At 42.3% G+C, this 14,975-nt stretch overlaps 1 protein-coding gene across 5 annotated transcripts in view; it reads left to right on the top strand.

The window, feature by feature from the left end:
• WAC (WW domain containing adaptor with coiled-coil) overlaps nt 1–14,975 on the top strand; it is an 82,128-nt gene that overhangs the window by 58,196 nt on the left and 8,957 nt on the right. For 3 of the 5 annotated variants that reach the window (XM_058669673.1, XM_058669671.1, XM_058669672.1), the window contains exons 7-8: nt 3,151–3,462; nt 11,929–12,174. In XM_058669673.1, the coding sequence (XP_058525656.1) occupies nt 3,151–3,462; nt 11,929–12,174 (558 nt within the window). The remainder of the gene's footprint in view (nt 1–3,150; nt 3,463–11,928; nt 12,175–14,975) is intronic. The other 2 variants (XM_058669676.1, XM_058669674.1) reach the window with 2 other exon arrangements.

The raw sequence follows: 14,975 nt of genomic DNA, 5'->3' as shown, positions 1-14,975 counted from the left end.
CATTATTTCTTAATTTTTTCCCTTTTTTATACAGTAAGCAAAGGAAGAAATTACAGAGCTATGAGAGAAAGTAAAAATAAGGATTTTTATACTTTGAATTTATCTGTATGCGTTTTTTTCATTTAGAAACTCCATAGTTTTATTTTGGAGTTTTTTGTTTTGTTTTGGTGTTTTCATGACTTAAAAAAAAATTGGTCATTTGAAAGCAGAGTTACATAGAGACAGGTCGTTGAGTCATTTCCTGCATGGCTGCAGTACCTGGGCCAGGGCCTGGCTGGAACCAAGAGCTTTATCCAGGTCTCATGGGAGTGGCAGGAGCCCAGCCACTTGGACCACATGCCACTTCTCTCCCAGCAATTTTGGAAATGGAGGAGCTGGGATTTGAACCAGCACCTGAGGAAGCTAATGGCACAGGCCAGCTCCCTCATCCTGATTGCAGATTACATTTTTATTACAAAATTAAAGGAGAGGTAAGGTTCTTTTTTTTTTTTTTTTAACCCTTGGACCCAGTAGTATTTTAGGATGTGTACTGTTTTCTGTGTACCTATAAATCTGTAGAAATTACCTACATATGTATTTTATGTCAAAGATGGGATAATGTATTACTGAATTTGACCTGTTCTTTTTTCAGTCGTCTTTCAGGCCTATGTTTTCATCTCCATTTGTAGTTCTGTATTTGCTGTATTGTCTGACTAGCATTGCACTGATCTGATATACTTCATTTATAAATACCCTCTCTGCAGGGGTACTTGGGTGGTTTGGATTGTGGTTCCTATGTGTCTACTTAACATGATTTGCAAATAAAGAGTTAGCAGGTCTGAGGCTGTGTCAAAGTTTGGATAATAACTCTTGGTATTTTAAAGTGTTTGAGAAAAGACTTTGTTTCTTCATTCCTGTTTCCTTTTTCATGATCAGCTAAGCTATGGTTGTGGATTTGGTAATGGTCAGTAAGTCATTTAAATGCTGGGTTTTGACTGTCAGGTGTGGTAGCAATTTCCCTGTGTGTTCAGCTTGTTGGTTTCTTTTCTTTTTTTTTTTTTTTAAGATTTATTTATTTCACTACAAAGTCAGGTATATAGAGAGGAGAAGAGACAGAGAGGAAGATCTTCCATCCAATGATTCACTCCCCAAGTGAGCCGCAGCGGGCCGGTGCTGCGCCGATCCGAAGCCGGGAACCAGGGACCTCTTCCAGGTCTCCCACGCGAGTGCAGGGTCCCAATGCATTGGGCCGTCCTCAACTGCTTTCCCAGGCCACAAGCAGGGAGCTGGATGGGAAGTGGAGCAGTCAGGATACCAACAAATGCCCATATGGGATCCTGGCTCGCATTCAAGGCGAGGACTTTAGCCGCTAGGCCACACCTCCGGGCCCCAGCTTGTTGGTTTCTGTAGGATATTGGTTAGAAGTGAGAAATGTTAAGAGGTGGGGAAGGATTGGGAAGATTTACTAAGTTTGCAAAGATATGTTAGTGCAATTGGTGAATAAAAAGTTAACATCTGTGTCTGTGCCTTTCAGAGTGAATGCTGTATATTGTAAAGCCTTGTTGCGGCTCCTCCTGGCCTCAGTGGCATTTTGAGTCCCTGAGCAATTCTGTGTTGTGGATGCTGTCTGGCCCTGCAGGTGCTGAACAGGATGTCGGACCTGTACCTGCCAGATACTGATAACTGCAGTGTATCCCCAGGGGCAATGTAGGGATTTTGACTTTACGGTTTCATTGTGCTATGTAGAGTTGTAATAGCTTCCAGGGTCCTTGTAGTGCTGTTATGCACCCTACCCCATTTGTAATGCTTAGCAGCGATTCAAGTATCATTTTTAATGTATCTTGAGAATATTATTCTTTAATCAGATGAACTGAAAATTGAATTTTCCCGTTTAAAGAAGTAAAAGTTGTGGGTAGTGAAGTGGTGAGACTGGGTGTGATACTTAAGTTGTTTCTTTTTCTAGAAGCCTTTTTTTTTTAATTGTAATAGTAGTATTCTTTTTGCACAAATCAACTATGGAGTAAAGTTTTGAGAGTTTTATGTGAGTGCAGATTGATAGCTTGCTGATGTGTGGGCATTCCAGGCATTATAGGCTGAGCTAGTTGTCTGCTGATTTCATATTGTCATTGTCCAAAAGACCTTGCCTTTTGATGTGATTGCCATTTCTTGACAGTAACCTGGGATAGTAGTTGTGTCTGACAACTTGAGTGGACTTGCAGAGTGAGTGTGCTGTCGTCTTTGTGCTATGTTGATCTTTACAATTAGAAAAAGCAGTAGTGAATGGGAGTGCTGGTGCATCATGTACTTGAATTAGTGTTTCCTTGGAAGTCATGTAATTCTAGTTACTGGTTGAAATTTTGTAGTTCAGGATAGAATTGTAAATGTAAACTTCATGTGATCACATTTTCCTTTCTACAGTGGTTTTCATTAAATTGTGGATGAAGATTGTTGTGCTTGTTGCTGAGTTTTGAGGTTTGGTTTTCTGTTTGAGTTTGGCTTTAAATTCAGAGAATTTCTGTTTGATATAGTTGGTGATACTGATTTCCCTGTAGGGTTTCTGTTTTCATAAAGTGTTATCTGTCATAATTTTGTTGCTCTGCATTTGTTAGCATTAAGAATTCTGAATTGGTTTACGTACTGGCTGGTTTGTTCGGTTGTCTTCAGTGAGATCATTTGAGCTCTGGCATATGCTAATTTAGAAAACCACTGGTTTCATATCTTAGCATTTAGAAGGATCAGGCTGATAATTTTCTTTGCAGTTGAACATTGTGGATAATTCAGTTGTAGAACTTACAGTTCAGATGTTACAGAAAGAAGCAGTTCTGTTTTTAGAACATTAAAATTCTTGAGTGAAATGTTACAACTCCAGATCCTGATTTCTTTTAAATGTTTTTATATGCACTATAGTGTGGTTCTAAAGAATCATGAGTAGCCCACCTTAAGTTTGAGTATAGATTGATATTTATGGTTGAGTAAAGTTTTTTTGTTTTACTGTTCGTATAGCAGTGCTAAAACTGCATGAACTAAAAATGCACAAACTAGGCTTGCAGTTTCACTGAAAGATGTAACAGTGTTTGCTAAATCAACTGATGTTAAAGAAAGGATTCTAATGTCATCTTTTTTCTTCTCCTTCTGTCATTCCAACATCCTTTTTCGAACTGTGAACTAAAGTGGAAGACAAGCATTCCAGTGAAGCCAGTAGTTTGCTCCCACAGAATATTTTGTCTCAGACAAGCAGACACAATGACAAAGACTACCGACTGCCAAGAGCAGAGACTCACAGTAGTACTACGCCAGTACAGCACCCCATCAAACCAGTGCTTCATCCAGCTGCTACCCCGGGCACTGTTGTTCCTTCTAGTCCATTTACGCTGCAGTCCGATCACCAGCCAAAGAAATCATTTGATGCCAATGGAGCATCTACTTTATCAAAACTGCCTACACCCACATCTTCTGTCCCTGCACAGAAGACAGAAAGAAAAGGTATGCGCATTGCTACTAGATGCTGCACGATGACTAGAGTTTGTGCTTTTTTCCATTATTTCCTTTGGCTTAAGTAAGATTTTGATAGTTTTCTAGAATGTTACTGCCAAGATTTAAGTCCATAGTTAGCTGTACTGTACTTTTCTTATGATTATCAAGCTTCAAAGCCGTTTTTCCCATTGACATTGCCGTCAGATGCTTGCTGTGTAACAAAAGTGGTGTAAGTAATTTGTCAAAGTCAAGTGACTGTCACTTTATATTTCTGTAAAATAATCTTGTAATCTTGATAGTGTAGAAATTGTCCTAGTTTTTTGCAGAAATTTACTGTGAACAGAGACATCTTGGTTTTATGTAACATGAAGTCCTTGGATTCATTTTGTAACTCATGAATCACAGGTTAGCATCTGAATTGGGTTTTAAGTTTGATTGGAAATGAAGCATTGCTGCACAAATAGCATTTATCCAATTCAGTGTTAAAATCATAGCATGTTCAGAAAAGAATTGTGGCAACAACTACTTGGGATGTGAAAGCTGTGTAATAAGTATATTTGCATAAACCAGTTACTCTCCCAGATTTGTACTTCACAGCAGTTTAAGAAATTTGAAGACATTAAAAGGCAATAATCAGGTAGTTTATGGTTAGGCCCCTTAGCAGACCATTTGTAAGTGCTAAACAGTTTTTGAAATGTCTGAGTTTAGGCGGTGCTGACTTTTTTAAGCCCGGCCTATTGTTTGATGCACTGCTTCGGATTGTTGGCAGAGCTTCACATAGCTGCTTTGTTTTGCCTTTGGTTTTCTTTGCTTGCGCCTGCTGTTTGACTTTCCCCTGTGCTACAGCAGTTGTGTTTTGCAGTACGAAGCTCGTTTTTTTTTAATTACACAATGTAGAGTTAAATCATACAGGTTAATACTTGTTGGAAATGTTTTCAAAATCCTTAAAGGTGGTTTGTACCAAAATTGATGGGGAAAGCAAATTCTTCAGAGATGAAATACAAATTAATATGTTAATAAATTTTTGCAAAGGATGGTTTGAATTTTTTTTCCTTTTTTTAAGGTCCTATAATTTTCTTTGATTATCTGGTTATAGGAGAAAGTTTTTTTTTTTAAGATTTATTTTTATTTTTATTACAAAGTCAGATATACAGAGAGAGGGGGAGAGACAGAGAGGAAGATCTTCCGTCCGATGATTTCACTCCCCAAGTGAGCCGCAACGGGCCGGTGCGCGCCAATCCAAAGCTGGGAACCAGGAACCTCTTCCGGGTCTCCCACGCGAGTGCAGTGTCCCAAAGCTTTGGGCCGTCCTCTACTGCTTTCCCAGGCCACAAGCAGGGAGCTGGATGGGAAGTGGAGCTGCCAGGATTAGAACCGGCGCCCATATGGGATCCAGGGGCGTTCGAGGTGAGGACTTTAGCCGCTAGGCCACACTTCCGGGCCCAGAAGAAGTTATTTTATAGAAGTCCCTATCGGTCTGTTTTTTAAGTGTTGAGGCCTTCAGAAGTCTCTTATGTTTCTCGGCTGCTCACGTAACACTTTGCAGCTCTTCCTGTCCTTCAGTTACCTAGTTCTGGTCTCTTTTCCATAAACAGCAGTATCAGTACTTTTCTGCCCTAACGTGGCCTTTGCTTCTGCCACAACCTCCACGTCTTTGGTTCTGTATAGTCACATTCTTGTTTAGACTTACTTCTATATGCTGGATCATACAGTGTCCCAAATTCCTTTCTGTGCACAGTTCACCCTTAGGTCCTCAGGAACTGACTGCATTGACCCTCAGGTTTTTCGTGTTCGCTAGTATTCTCAAAAACAATCACATTCCTGCCACCTGTTGACAAATCTTGTATTCTTTCCTGTATCTTATTTGTGTAATCCTTCCTGTGGTAACTGCCTTGCCCCTGCAGTTGTCAAGAGTGGACATGTCACGCAGTAGACTTCAGATAACTGGCACTGCGCCATCCACTCACTCACTGCAGCATCACCACTGTAGAATGTAGATTGTGTTCTGGTGCTTCATTGTTACAAGCCATACCCCAGTATAAGAAGTGGGTTTCCCTGATTGGATTCCTTGCACATATTCTTGGGACATGTTAACCTTCAGACAGGTTCCCTGCATTTGCTAAATGCAAAGACATGTCTGTTCTTACCTGTTGAACTCGGGACTCTTCATTGAAAGTCCACATCACACATCCTTCCAGTTCTTACTGTCAGCTTACCTCTCCCAGTCGTCTCCCAAGCACTTGCTGCTTTTTGTATTTTAGTACTTACAGCATTTTTTTAGTTTTTACCAGCAGTTACATTTAGACTAGACATTGTGTTTTGCTGCATTTTGTGCTGTGCTTGCCTTCTTCCCCTCTTCCTCCTCCTGGCTTCAGTCACCATTCCTGACAACCTTAAGTAAATGTGAATCAGAGTTTGTGTCAGTTATTTTACATATACTTACAGTATTTCCTTGAAACATTTAAAGCCAGGATCCAGGAGCTCCTTCTGGGACTGCCACGTGAGTGCAGGGTCCCAAGGACTTGGGCCATCCTCCTCCTTTTCCAGGTCTCATGCATGGAGCTGGAAGGGAAATGGAACATCCAAGACATGAGCCAGTACTCTAATGGGGTGGAGAATAAGACAATTGAGCCATCATGCCAGCCTTTTTTTCTTTCTTTCTTTCTTTCTTTCTAGGTAATTTTCTGTTGATGTGTTCCAGTTGTTGCAGTTAGTCTGAATTTGAGTGTTCACAAAGTTGAAACCCTTTTTTTTCTTCAATGACAATGTTATTCATGTTAAGCTTTCTTTTGACTCCTTACTTCATTACTGTTATTATTATTCCTTTATTTATTTGAAAGAGTTTTTACAGAGAGAGTAATCTCTAAACCTGCTGGGTCACCCCCCAGATGGCTGCAGTGGCTAGAGCCAACAGCTTCCTTGGAGGTCTCTGTAGGTGGCAGGGACCCAAAGATCTGCTTTTCCCAACCTGTTAGCAGTGAACTGGATCAGAAGTGAAGCGGCCAGAATGGGAACTGGTGCTCATTAAGGGATGCTGGCATCGCAAGTAGTGGCTTTAGGTACCATGCCGCAACACCAGCCCAAACTCTACTAATGGTCACAGTAATTTTCCCTAGCAATGTGTTAACGGATAATGGTTCAGGTCAGGTTGGCCAGTGGATTTTGAAGTGATAGTGCTATAGTAAAGTACTAACAGTGTCATTGGTAGCACGTTTTATAAAGTAATACAAGAGTCTTAGCCACTGCTTCTATCCCCACTGCTTGGCTCAGGACAGGTGGTAACTGTGATTAGTGATAGATGGATTGAGGAAGGTTGTGGAAGCTCTTGTGTAGGTTATGGTTTTAAAAAATATATTTGAAAAGAATCTTTTTCTCTCTCCCCAGTTAAAGGACCTCAGCTGGGCATGGACAGGGGTTTAGTGCTGGCATGTCTTGAAAGAAAGAACCTAGGAGAAGCTCAAGAATCTGTGTTTGCTTCAGGGACAGTGCGGGAAAGTGGCTGTGGAGCCCGTTACTCTAAAGGAGAGCAGTCCTGGGGTTGGGGTCAGAGCAAGAGATCAGAGTACCTCTTCGTCTTCTGCTTGTGGGGTATTTGAGCATCTGTGGGGAAGAGCCATCACTTTGGTGTCCATAAAACAAACAAACAAACAGGTTGTTAGATAGCATAAAACTGAGTTTGGTCAGCTGGCATCTCCTGACTTTCTGAATTGTAATCACTCTGGTGTCTTCCAGTTAGGCGAAAAGACAACACGCAGAGATGTATGGTCCCATGTTTCTTCCTGTTTGTTTGAAAAGCCCACACAACAGCTAGAACTGGACAGCTTAGAGCCATGTGGGTGGCAGGAGCCCAAAGACTTGAGCTACCTGCTGTTTCCTAGGGAGTATATGAGAGCAGGAAGCTGGCATTTAGCATCAAGCCATGACAGGTGCCCAACACTCCCCATCTGGGGGTGAGGGTGTGCCAGGTGGGAGCGTGACTGCTGTGTCAGATGCCTGCCATAAGAGCAGACTTGCTCATAGATCTTAAGTTTAGGTTTCAGAGGATTAGCCCGGAGGGATAGATTTTGTGTCATATACAAATAAGAGGTGGAAGTCTCTTAGAATGAAATGTGTTTTTTGTTTGTTTATAGATAAGAAAGAAGAAAAGGCAGATTTACAGAGAAAGATCTTTCTTATGCTGGTTCACTCCCCCCCCCAATGGCTACCAACAGCCAAAGCTAAGCTGATCTAAAGCCGGAACCTCTTCAGGGTCTCCCACGTGTGTGCAGAGCACCAAGGCTTTGGGCCATCCTATACTACTTTGCCAAGCCTCAAGCAGGGATTTGGATGGGAAGTGCAACAGTCAGGAAACACTGGCGCCCATATGGGATCCTGGTGCGGGAGGGAGGGGGAGTGGGATTAGCCAATTGAGCCATCACACTAAGCCCAGAATAACATTTTCTTTTGTACTTTTATGTTTTCTGTAGATTTCATGGAGTTTGAATAAACTTAGGACTTCAGTATGTTTTTAAGTCATTAGCCATAGGAGGCTGTTAATTTAGCTGTGGTGGATCAGCTCCAGGGTTCCATTTGCTTTACTTTAAGATGATCTTATTTCAGGATAGGGAAGACTGTCTTAAAACCTAAAATGCATGTCCCCCTTAGAAAGTTGATGAGTTTGGGCCCAGTGCAATGGCTTAGTGCCTGAATTTTGCCCCACAAGTGGCAGGAACCTATATGGTGCCGATTCATGTCCCAGCTGCACCACTTCACATCCAGCTCCCTGCTTGTGGTCTGGGAAAGCCCTGGAGGGCGGCTCAAGACCTTGGGACAGCTCCAGCTCTTGGGACTACTTGGGAGTGAACCAGTAGATGGAAGGTCTTCCTCTGTCTCTTTGTAAGTTGGAATTTGTCAGTATCAACAACTTTGTCGGTGAACTAGCCTGTGGAATGAGAGATGTTTACCCATTATAACTGTGATAGGGGGTTGAAGTATAAAATACCAAAATATGTTAAAAGTTATGACATACTAATGTTTTGTATGTATTGTATGACTATTTTCTCAGTGAGAAAATAGTGAGACAAGTTGCAAAGTTACACTGTAAAGAATTCTGCTTCGTTAGAAATCTTAGTGCATGGTAACAACAGAAGACACAATTCAGAAGTGTTCAGGGAACTTCGCATAGGTGGCAGTTCTCCAGACAGTGTATTTGAGTGGTCAGTGAGGCATGAAAAAAGCTGCTCAGCTTCATTAATCACTGGGGAGATGCACATCTAAACCATGGGTCAGCACCATATCTTGCCCGTTAATTGTTAATGGGCATGGCATGATTTTTTTTTAAGTAGACTTGAACAGTAGCTGTTTTTGAGGATGTAGAAAAATTAGAACCCTGTACATTATTTATGAGAAGTATAGAGTGATAAAGCTGCTGTGTAACCTGGGTGTTGTCACAGAATAAAACAGTTACCTGTGGATTCGAACTGCTTCATTCCCAGAGCTGTGTTCAGTTGAAAGGTGGAGAAGTAGTACACATTATACATCATTTATGGAGGCAGTCATTTATAGCAGACACTAGATGGAAGCAATCCATGTGTGCGTATTATGGGAAAGGGTGAAAATTGTTGCATGCACACAGCATTAGTCAGCCGTTAAAGAAATAGAGCTGTGGTAACATGCTGCAGCATGGATGAGCCTCGAAGTAAGTCAGGCTCTCAAGAACAAGCCTGTGCATGGTTTCAGGTGAATGATGCTCCTGGAAAGGCTGAATTCCAGGAGACAGACAGGAGGAACTGGTGGTACGTGGGGAGTTGGGGTACAGTGAGTTGTTCATTTCGTGGGTGGTGGTTGGGAAGAGTTGCACAGATAGGTGATGGTGCCCGATACTCAGAGATGGTAGTGGACTTGATGACCTGCATTTTACGCTTAAAGTGATCCATTTTGTTAGGTGTAAGATTGCCAGAGCAGTTTGAGATTAAGATTAAAATGTGAGCTCATGTCTGACCCTTGAGGTTAGTGGCAGTTGATGTTTGCGATTGTGATTGCCTTGATGTTTTTCCTGCTACATTTGCATACACTGCTTTCCCTGGTAGCATGCTCTGTAACACCACCGCGGAGGGAAGGAAGCAGTTTGAGCTTCATGTGCCCTGTTCAGGGCTGTGTGCTGGCAGAGCACCTTACGAAGCTGCCAATGAAAAGTGTGGCTTACATTGCTATCTTCTGAGGAAATTATGTTGTGTATCACAAGGCAGTTAATTCAGCATGCCAGAAAAATAGATAAAATAGATAAATGTGGGTGTTGGTGCATGCTTTTTTGGGGCAGCTTAAAAGGGTGCTTATAATTTACAGTTGAGTGAACACTATGTTCAATCTTGGAAAGCTAGGTTGTAGTGCATGTACGGTTTGGCAGCTTACACCCCCTTCTGGCAGTAATCTGAAATACATCAGCAGTTCAGAGTTACTAACAAAGAAAGGAAAGGAGTTTCCTATCTTCAAACAGATAATAGGGCAGAGCCGGTCTGTCAGAAAATGTCAGAATTGGGAAAATAAGTTAAATGTCTTCAAAAGAGATTAAATATTCCAAAAATGACTAAAGGCACACACACAGAATTAAAATGCTAGAGCCAAAACTGCATAGCATTTTATTATTCAGTGAAAGAATTTCCTAGAAATCACTGAAGTTTCTTGAATGCTTGGGAAAGTTTGTATTAGAAGAATGAGAATAGAGTCTGATATTATTTTTTATTTTTGTTTATTTTATTGGAAAGATATGTGTGGAGCTGGAGAGACAGAAAAATCTTCTGGGTCACTCCGCAGTGACCACAAGGGCTTTAGCTGAGCCAATCCAAAATCAGGAGCTTCTTCTGGGTCTCCCATGTGGATGCAGGGGTCCAAGGCTTTAGGCCATTCTCCGTTGTTTCCCAAGCCATAAGCAGAGAGCTGGATGGAAAGTGGAGCAGTTGGGGCAAAAACTGGTGCCATATAGTGTGCCGGCTCCTTTTTATTATTTAAATTTTTATTTTATTATTGGGGGAGGGGTGCTGGCTCTTGTAGGCAGAGGATCAGCCATTGTGCCAGCTCTGAGTGTAATATTCTGAAAGTGTAGAAGAGCTGACTGAGTTTACTCTTCTAGTGCAAATACTGTGTTCATTTTGTTAAACAAGCTCATTCTTTATTTTCAAAAATCCAGGTTTTCTGTTTGTTCACATTGTGCAAATACTGATTAAATCTGTTTGAAGCAGTGGACTTTCATTGTGTGAAAGGTAGTGAAGGATGAGGTGAGCTCGTCATTGTCTTTCTGTTGACCTCGTGCTTTCCTCCCACCAGCATCGGTTCTGAGCGTGTGTAGAGGCACCGTGCCTGTGCTGCAGAAGCAGACAGGCCACAGATACCTACTGATGACCATTCCTAAAGGAATGAGCTCATTGTAGTAGGAGAGAGAGAGTAATCATTGTTAACACAGTAGAACAGGCTCTGGCCCAGGTGACGGGCTTGTCAGGGCTCCCTGAGACTGGAAGATTGGTACCCAGTCAGCATCTTAAGTGGAAAACTGAGAAACCAACATGAGCACTCAGAGTGGCCTTGTTCTGTCTGTGTCGCGGTTGGTTACTGATTACCAGTTACCAATATCTTCAAGACATGTAATATAAAAACTTTTAAATAACCTTCAGCAACCTTTGGAAGGGTGCTTGTGTGGAGCCCAGGGGGTCAGGCTGTGAAAAATAGTATTCAGAAGTCCTGTCTGGAAAAGTCTTCGCTTTCTTTGCTCTTGTTCTTAGGCCTTTGAGTATTCTGTGTTGTGCTGTATATTAAAATGTTTGAATTCTATCTGTTTTTAAACTTAAACATTGAGTTTCATTAGACTTGCTAGTTTTTTTTCAAAATCAGTGAGAGGTGCCAGAGTCACACCTTGACCTTTGGCAGACTGTCATTACCAGCATGTCAGATGCTGCAGGAGTGCTGTCAGGACTTGGCTTTCGCATTGAATCGCCATGAAAAATTTGAAGTGGAAACTTAGAAATAATCTGTTTTCTTTGGGTGTTTTCTGGTTCTTGTAATTCCATGTCTGGCATACGTTTGCTAGTAGAATGGTTCTTTTTAGTGCTGATCATCACAAACAGAGAAATCAAGATTTCTTGGAATCTTACCCAGGGGAACTTCTGTAGTTCTGAAGTGAACTGTGCTCTGCAGTGACCACTCATGTTGGTCCTTATTTGTATGTTAAGGCCATTGTCCTGCATAGGTCTGTTGTTAACTATGGTCATAACTTTTTCTTCCACCTTGTTTTGTGAGACACATACATTGAGTTGTATGTGATTAACAGAGGCTGTTTGATTGAATGTGACTGAGACAGCAGTAACAGTAGGCAGTTTCATACCAGACATGGATCTAGATGAGCAGGTCATGTGACTTCATTCGAGATACTTCCGCATTTGATGTTTGTTCTGCTTTGCCAAATTCAGTTAGTTTTTTTTCAGCCGTATTGTCCTTTTGGTTTAGAGTCTGCACCAGGAGACAAGTCAATACCACATTCTTGCATAACTCCTTCCACATCTTCTGCCTCCGGACTGAATCCCACTTCTGCACCTCCAACATCAGCTTCAGCCGTCCCTGTGTCTCCTGTCCCACAGTCCCCAATACCTCCATTACTGCAGGACCCAAATCTGCTTAGACAGCTGCTTCCTGCGCTGCAAGCCACACTGCAGCTTAATAATTCTAATGTGGATATATCCAAAATAAATGAAGGTAAGTTTTCATGGTCACAGTGGGGAGAGCTCCCATCCAGCTGGTTTACTTAGCAAATGACTTGCAGTGACACTCAGCCAGGAGAAAACCAGAGCTGGGGACTCAATTCACGTCTCCCCTGTGGGTGTTAGGGACCCAAGTACCTGAGCCATCACCTGCTGCCTTTCAGCAAGATAGAAAGTTTTTTTAAGAGTTGTGCATTTTTGGGCCCGGCCTCATGGCCTAGTGGCTAAGGTCCTTGCCTTGAATGCTCTGGGATCCCATATGGGCACCAGTTCTAATCCCAGCGGCCCCACTTCCCTTCCAGCTCCCTGCTTGTGGCCTGGGAAAGCAGTCGAGGACGACCCAAAACTTTGGGAACCTGCACCCAAGGGGGAGACCTGGAGGAAGTTCCTGGCTCCGGATCAGCTCAGCACTGGCCGTTGAGTCACTTGGGGAGTGAATCATTGGATGGAAGATCTTCCTCTCTGTCTCTCCTCCCCTCTATATCTGACTTTGGAATGAAAATAAATAAGTTTTCAAAAAAGAATCATAAAACTGTTGAAAACAAAAGAGGTGTATATTTTTATTGGAAAATCACATATACAGAGAGGAAGAGGAGAAACAGAAAAATGTCTTTCATCCGTTAACTCACTCCCCAAGTGGCTGCAGTTGCTGGTGCTGTATGATCCGAAGCCAGGGATAGACTAGGAGCTTCCAGGTCTCCCACGCGGGTGCAGGGTCCCAAGTTCTTGGGCCGTCCTCTACTGCTTCCCCAGACCACAAGCAGGGAACTGGATGGGAAACGGGGCTGCCAGGACACGAACCTGCGCCTATATGGGATCCTGGCATGTACAAGGCGAGGACATTAGCCACTAGGCTACGGCGCAGGGCCCAGGAAGCTAGAATTTAAAACAGAGCTGAAACTCAAAACCCAGAAATTATGTAGTTTGTAAAATCTCTGATTAGTTCTGTTTTTCTCCGTTTCCAAATTCATGTTTAAACTTTTTAGAATTTTGTTATTTGTATCCCTATAGTTTAAAGCAATTGACATGTAATTAGGCTACTGTTCCTTAAAGTTGCGGTGTATTTTTCAAGACTTATTATGTATCTGGGGATTACTAAGAGGTCAGGAGTTCTGTAAAATACCTGAATCATTTTCTGAAGTAGCTAGGGTCCTGGATAACATTTTACTATTTCCCCTGGTTAATTACGTGTTTAATTCTGGCCTGCTTTTCAATAGGCCATTAAAGAATTCTTAAGAAAAAAATGGATATAGTTTCAATTTCAGAACCATTTGAATTCATACATGGAATTCTGGTAGCATTGCAAGACTGTGTTGGGAATGATGAATTTCTGTTTGAATATGTTTTCATATGCTATATTTTAACAGTGGGGTAACACAGTTGAATTTTTAATTCCCAAAATCGCTGGTTGGTTGATCATTGGTCCTTTGCTGTTGTTCTCAACTCTAAAGTACTAGCTTTTTGTTGTTATTTGAAAGGCAATTTTTAGAGAGAAAGCTTGCATCATTGGTTCACCCCCCACAAGGCCACAATGACTGGATATGGTTTTGTCGCAAACCAGGAGCTTCTTCAAGGTCCCTCTTCCGCTGCTTTGTCAGGGGTCCCTTCTGTGCTGTTGTTTCGGGCTATTAACAGGGAGCTGGGTTGAAGCAGAGCAGCCAGGATTACAGCCTGCGCCCATGTGGGATACTGGCACTGCAGGTGGAGGCTTTAACAGTACATGTTAATTTCTTTGTGTAAAGAAAACTTTTGGTGAACTCTTAATTTTCTTTTTCTCTTCATATTATTTTGAATATTTTCCACATTTTTTTAGAAGATTTATTTGCTTTTATTAGAAAGGCAGGTAAAATTCAGAGAAAAGGAGAGGCAGAGAGAAAGATCTTCATCTGCTGATTCACTCCTCAAGTGGCCGCAATTACCTGAGCTTAGCCTGTCCAGAGCCAGGAGCTTCTTCCAGGTTTTCCATGCCCGGCGAGGGTCCTAAGACTTTGAGCCGGCTCTACTGCTTTCCCAAGGCATAAGCAGAGAGCTGGAAGGAAAGTGGAGCAGCTGGGAAATGAACTGGCCCTATGTGGGATATGAAGTGGACCCAAATCTGCTTAGACAGCTGCTTCCTGCGCTGCAAGCCACACTGCAGCTTAATAATTCTAATGTGAATATGAGGTGATTTAGCCATTGAGCCATTGCACTGGGCCCTCCAAAGAGGTTTGTTTTGTTATTTGAGAAACGTAGCGACACATACCTTGTATGATGATTTACTCCCCAAATGGCTGAAGTAGCCATACTTGGCCACATTGAATGCAGAAGCCGTGTACTGTGTCCCATGTGGAGGACAGGAGCCCTGCTGCTTAAGCTACCACTCACTGTTGCCTTGCTAAGCAACGTTAGCAGGAAACTGGATCAGTAGCAGAATAGCCAGCACTTGGCACCTGTGCTCTGATATGGGACCTAACATGCCAAACAGCAATCCCGCACCCTAACCCTGGGCCCCATTTTTAAATCTTGATAGCATTTACTCTTTCCTCTAGGGTTGTTTTATTTTGTTTTTTAAAGATTAGTTTGTTTATTTGAAAGGTAGAGTTACCATAGCTATTTGTCCTGAGTGGCCACAGCACCTGGGTTGGAATGGGACAAAGCCAGGAGCCTGTAGCTCCATCCATTTCTGCTGTAGAGCCACACACTGGGACAAGTACACTTGCAGGGAGCTGGATCTGAAGCAGAGCAGCCGGGACTCTGACCATTCCCCCTTTTCTAGCTTACTATTTTGAGAGTTGTGGTTGTCAGCAGCTTTGCCCT

The sequence above is a fragment of the Ochotona princeps genome, chromosome 10 (genome assembly GCF_030435755.1).
Source record: "Ochotona princeps isolate mOchPri1 chromosome 10, mOchPri1.hap1, whole genome shotgun sequence".
In the NCBI taxonomy this organism is placed as follows: Eukaryota; Metazoa; Chordata; class Mammalia; order Lagomorpha; family Ochotonidae; genus Ochotona; species Ochotona princeps.
The sequence above is the reverse complement of the archived record's forward strand: the minus strand, read 5'-3'. Positions and strand labels throughout refer to the sequence as shown.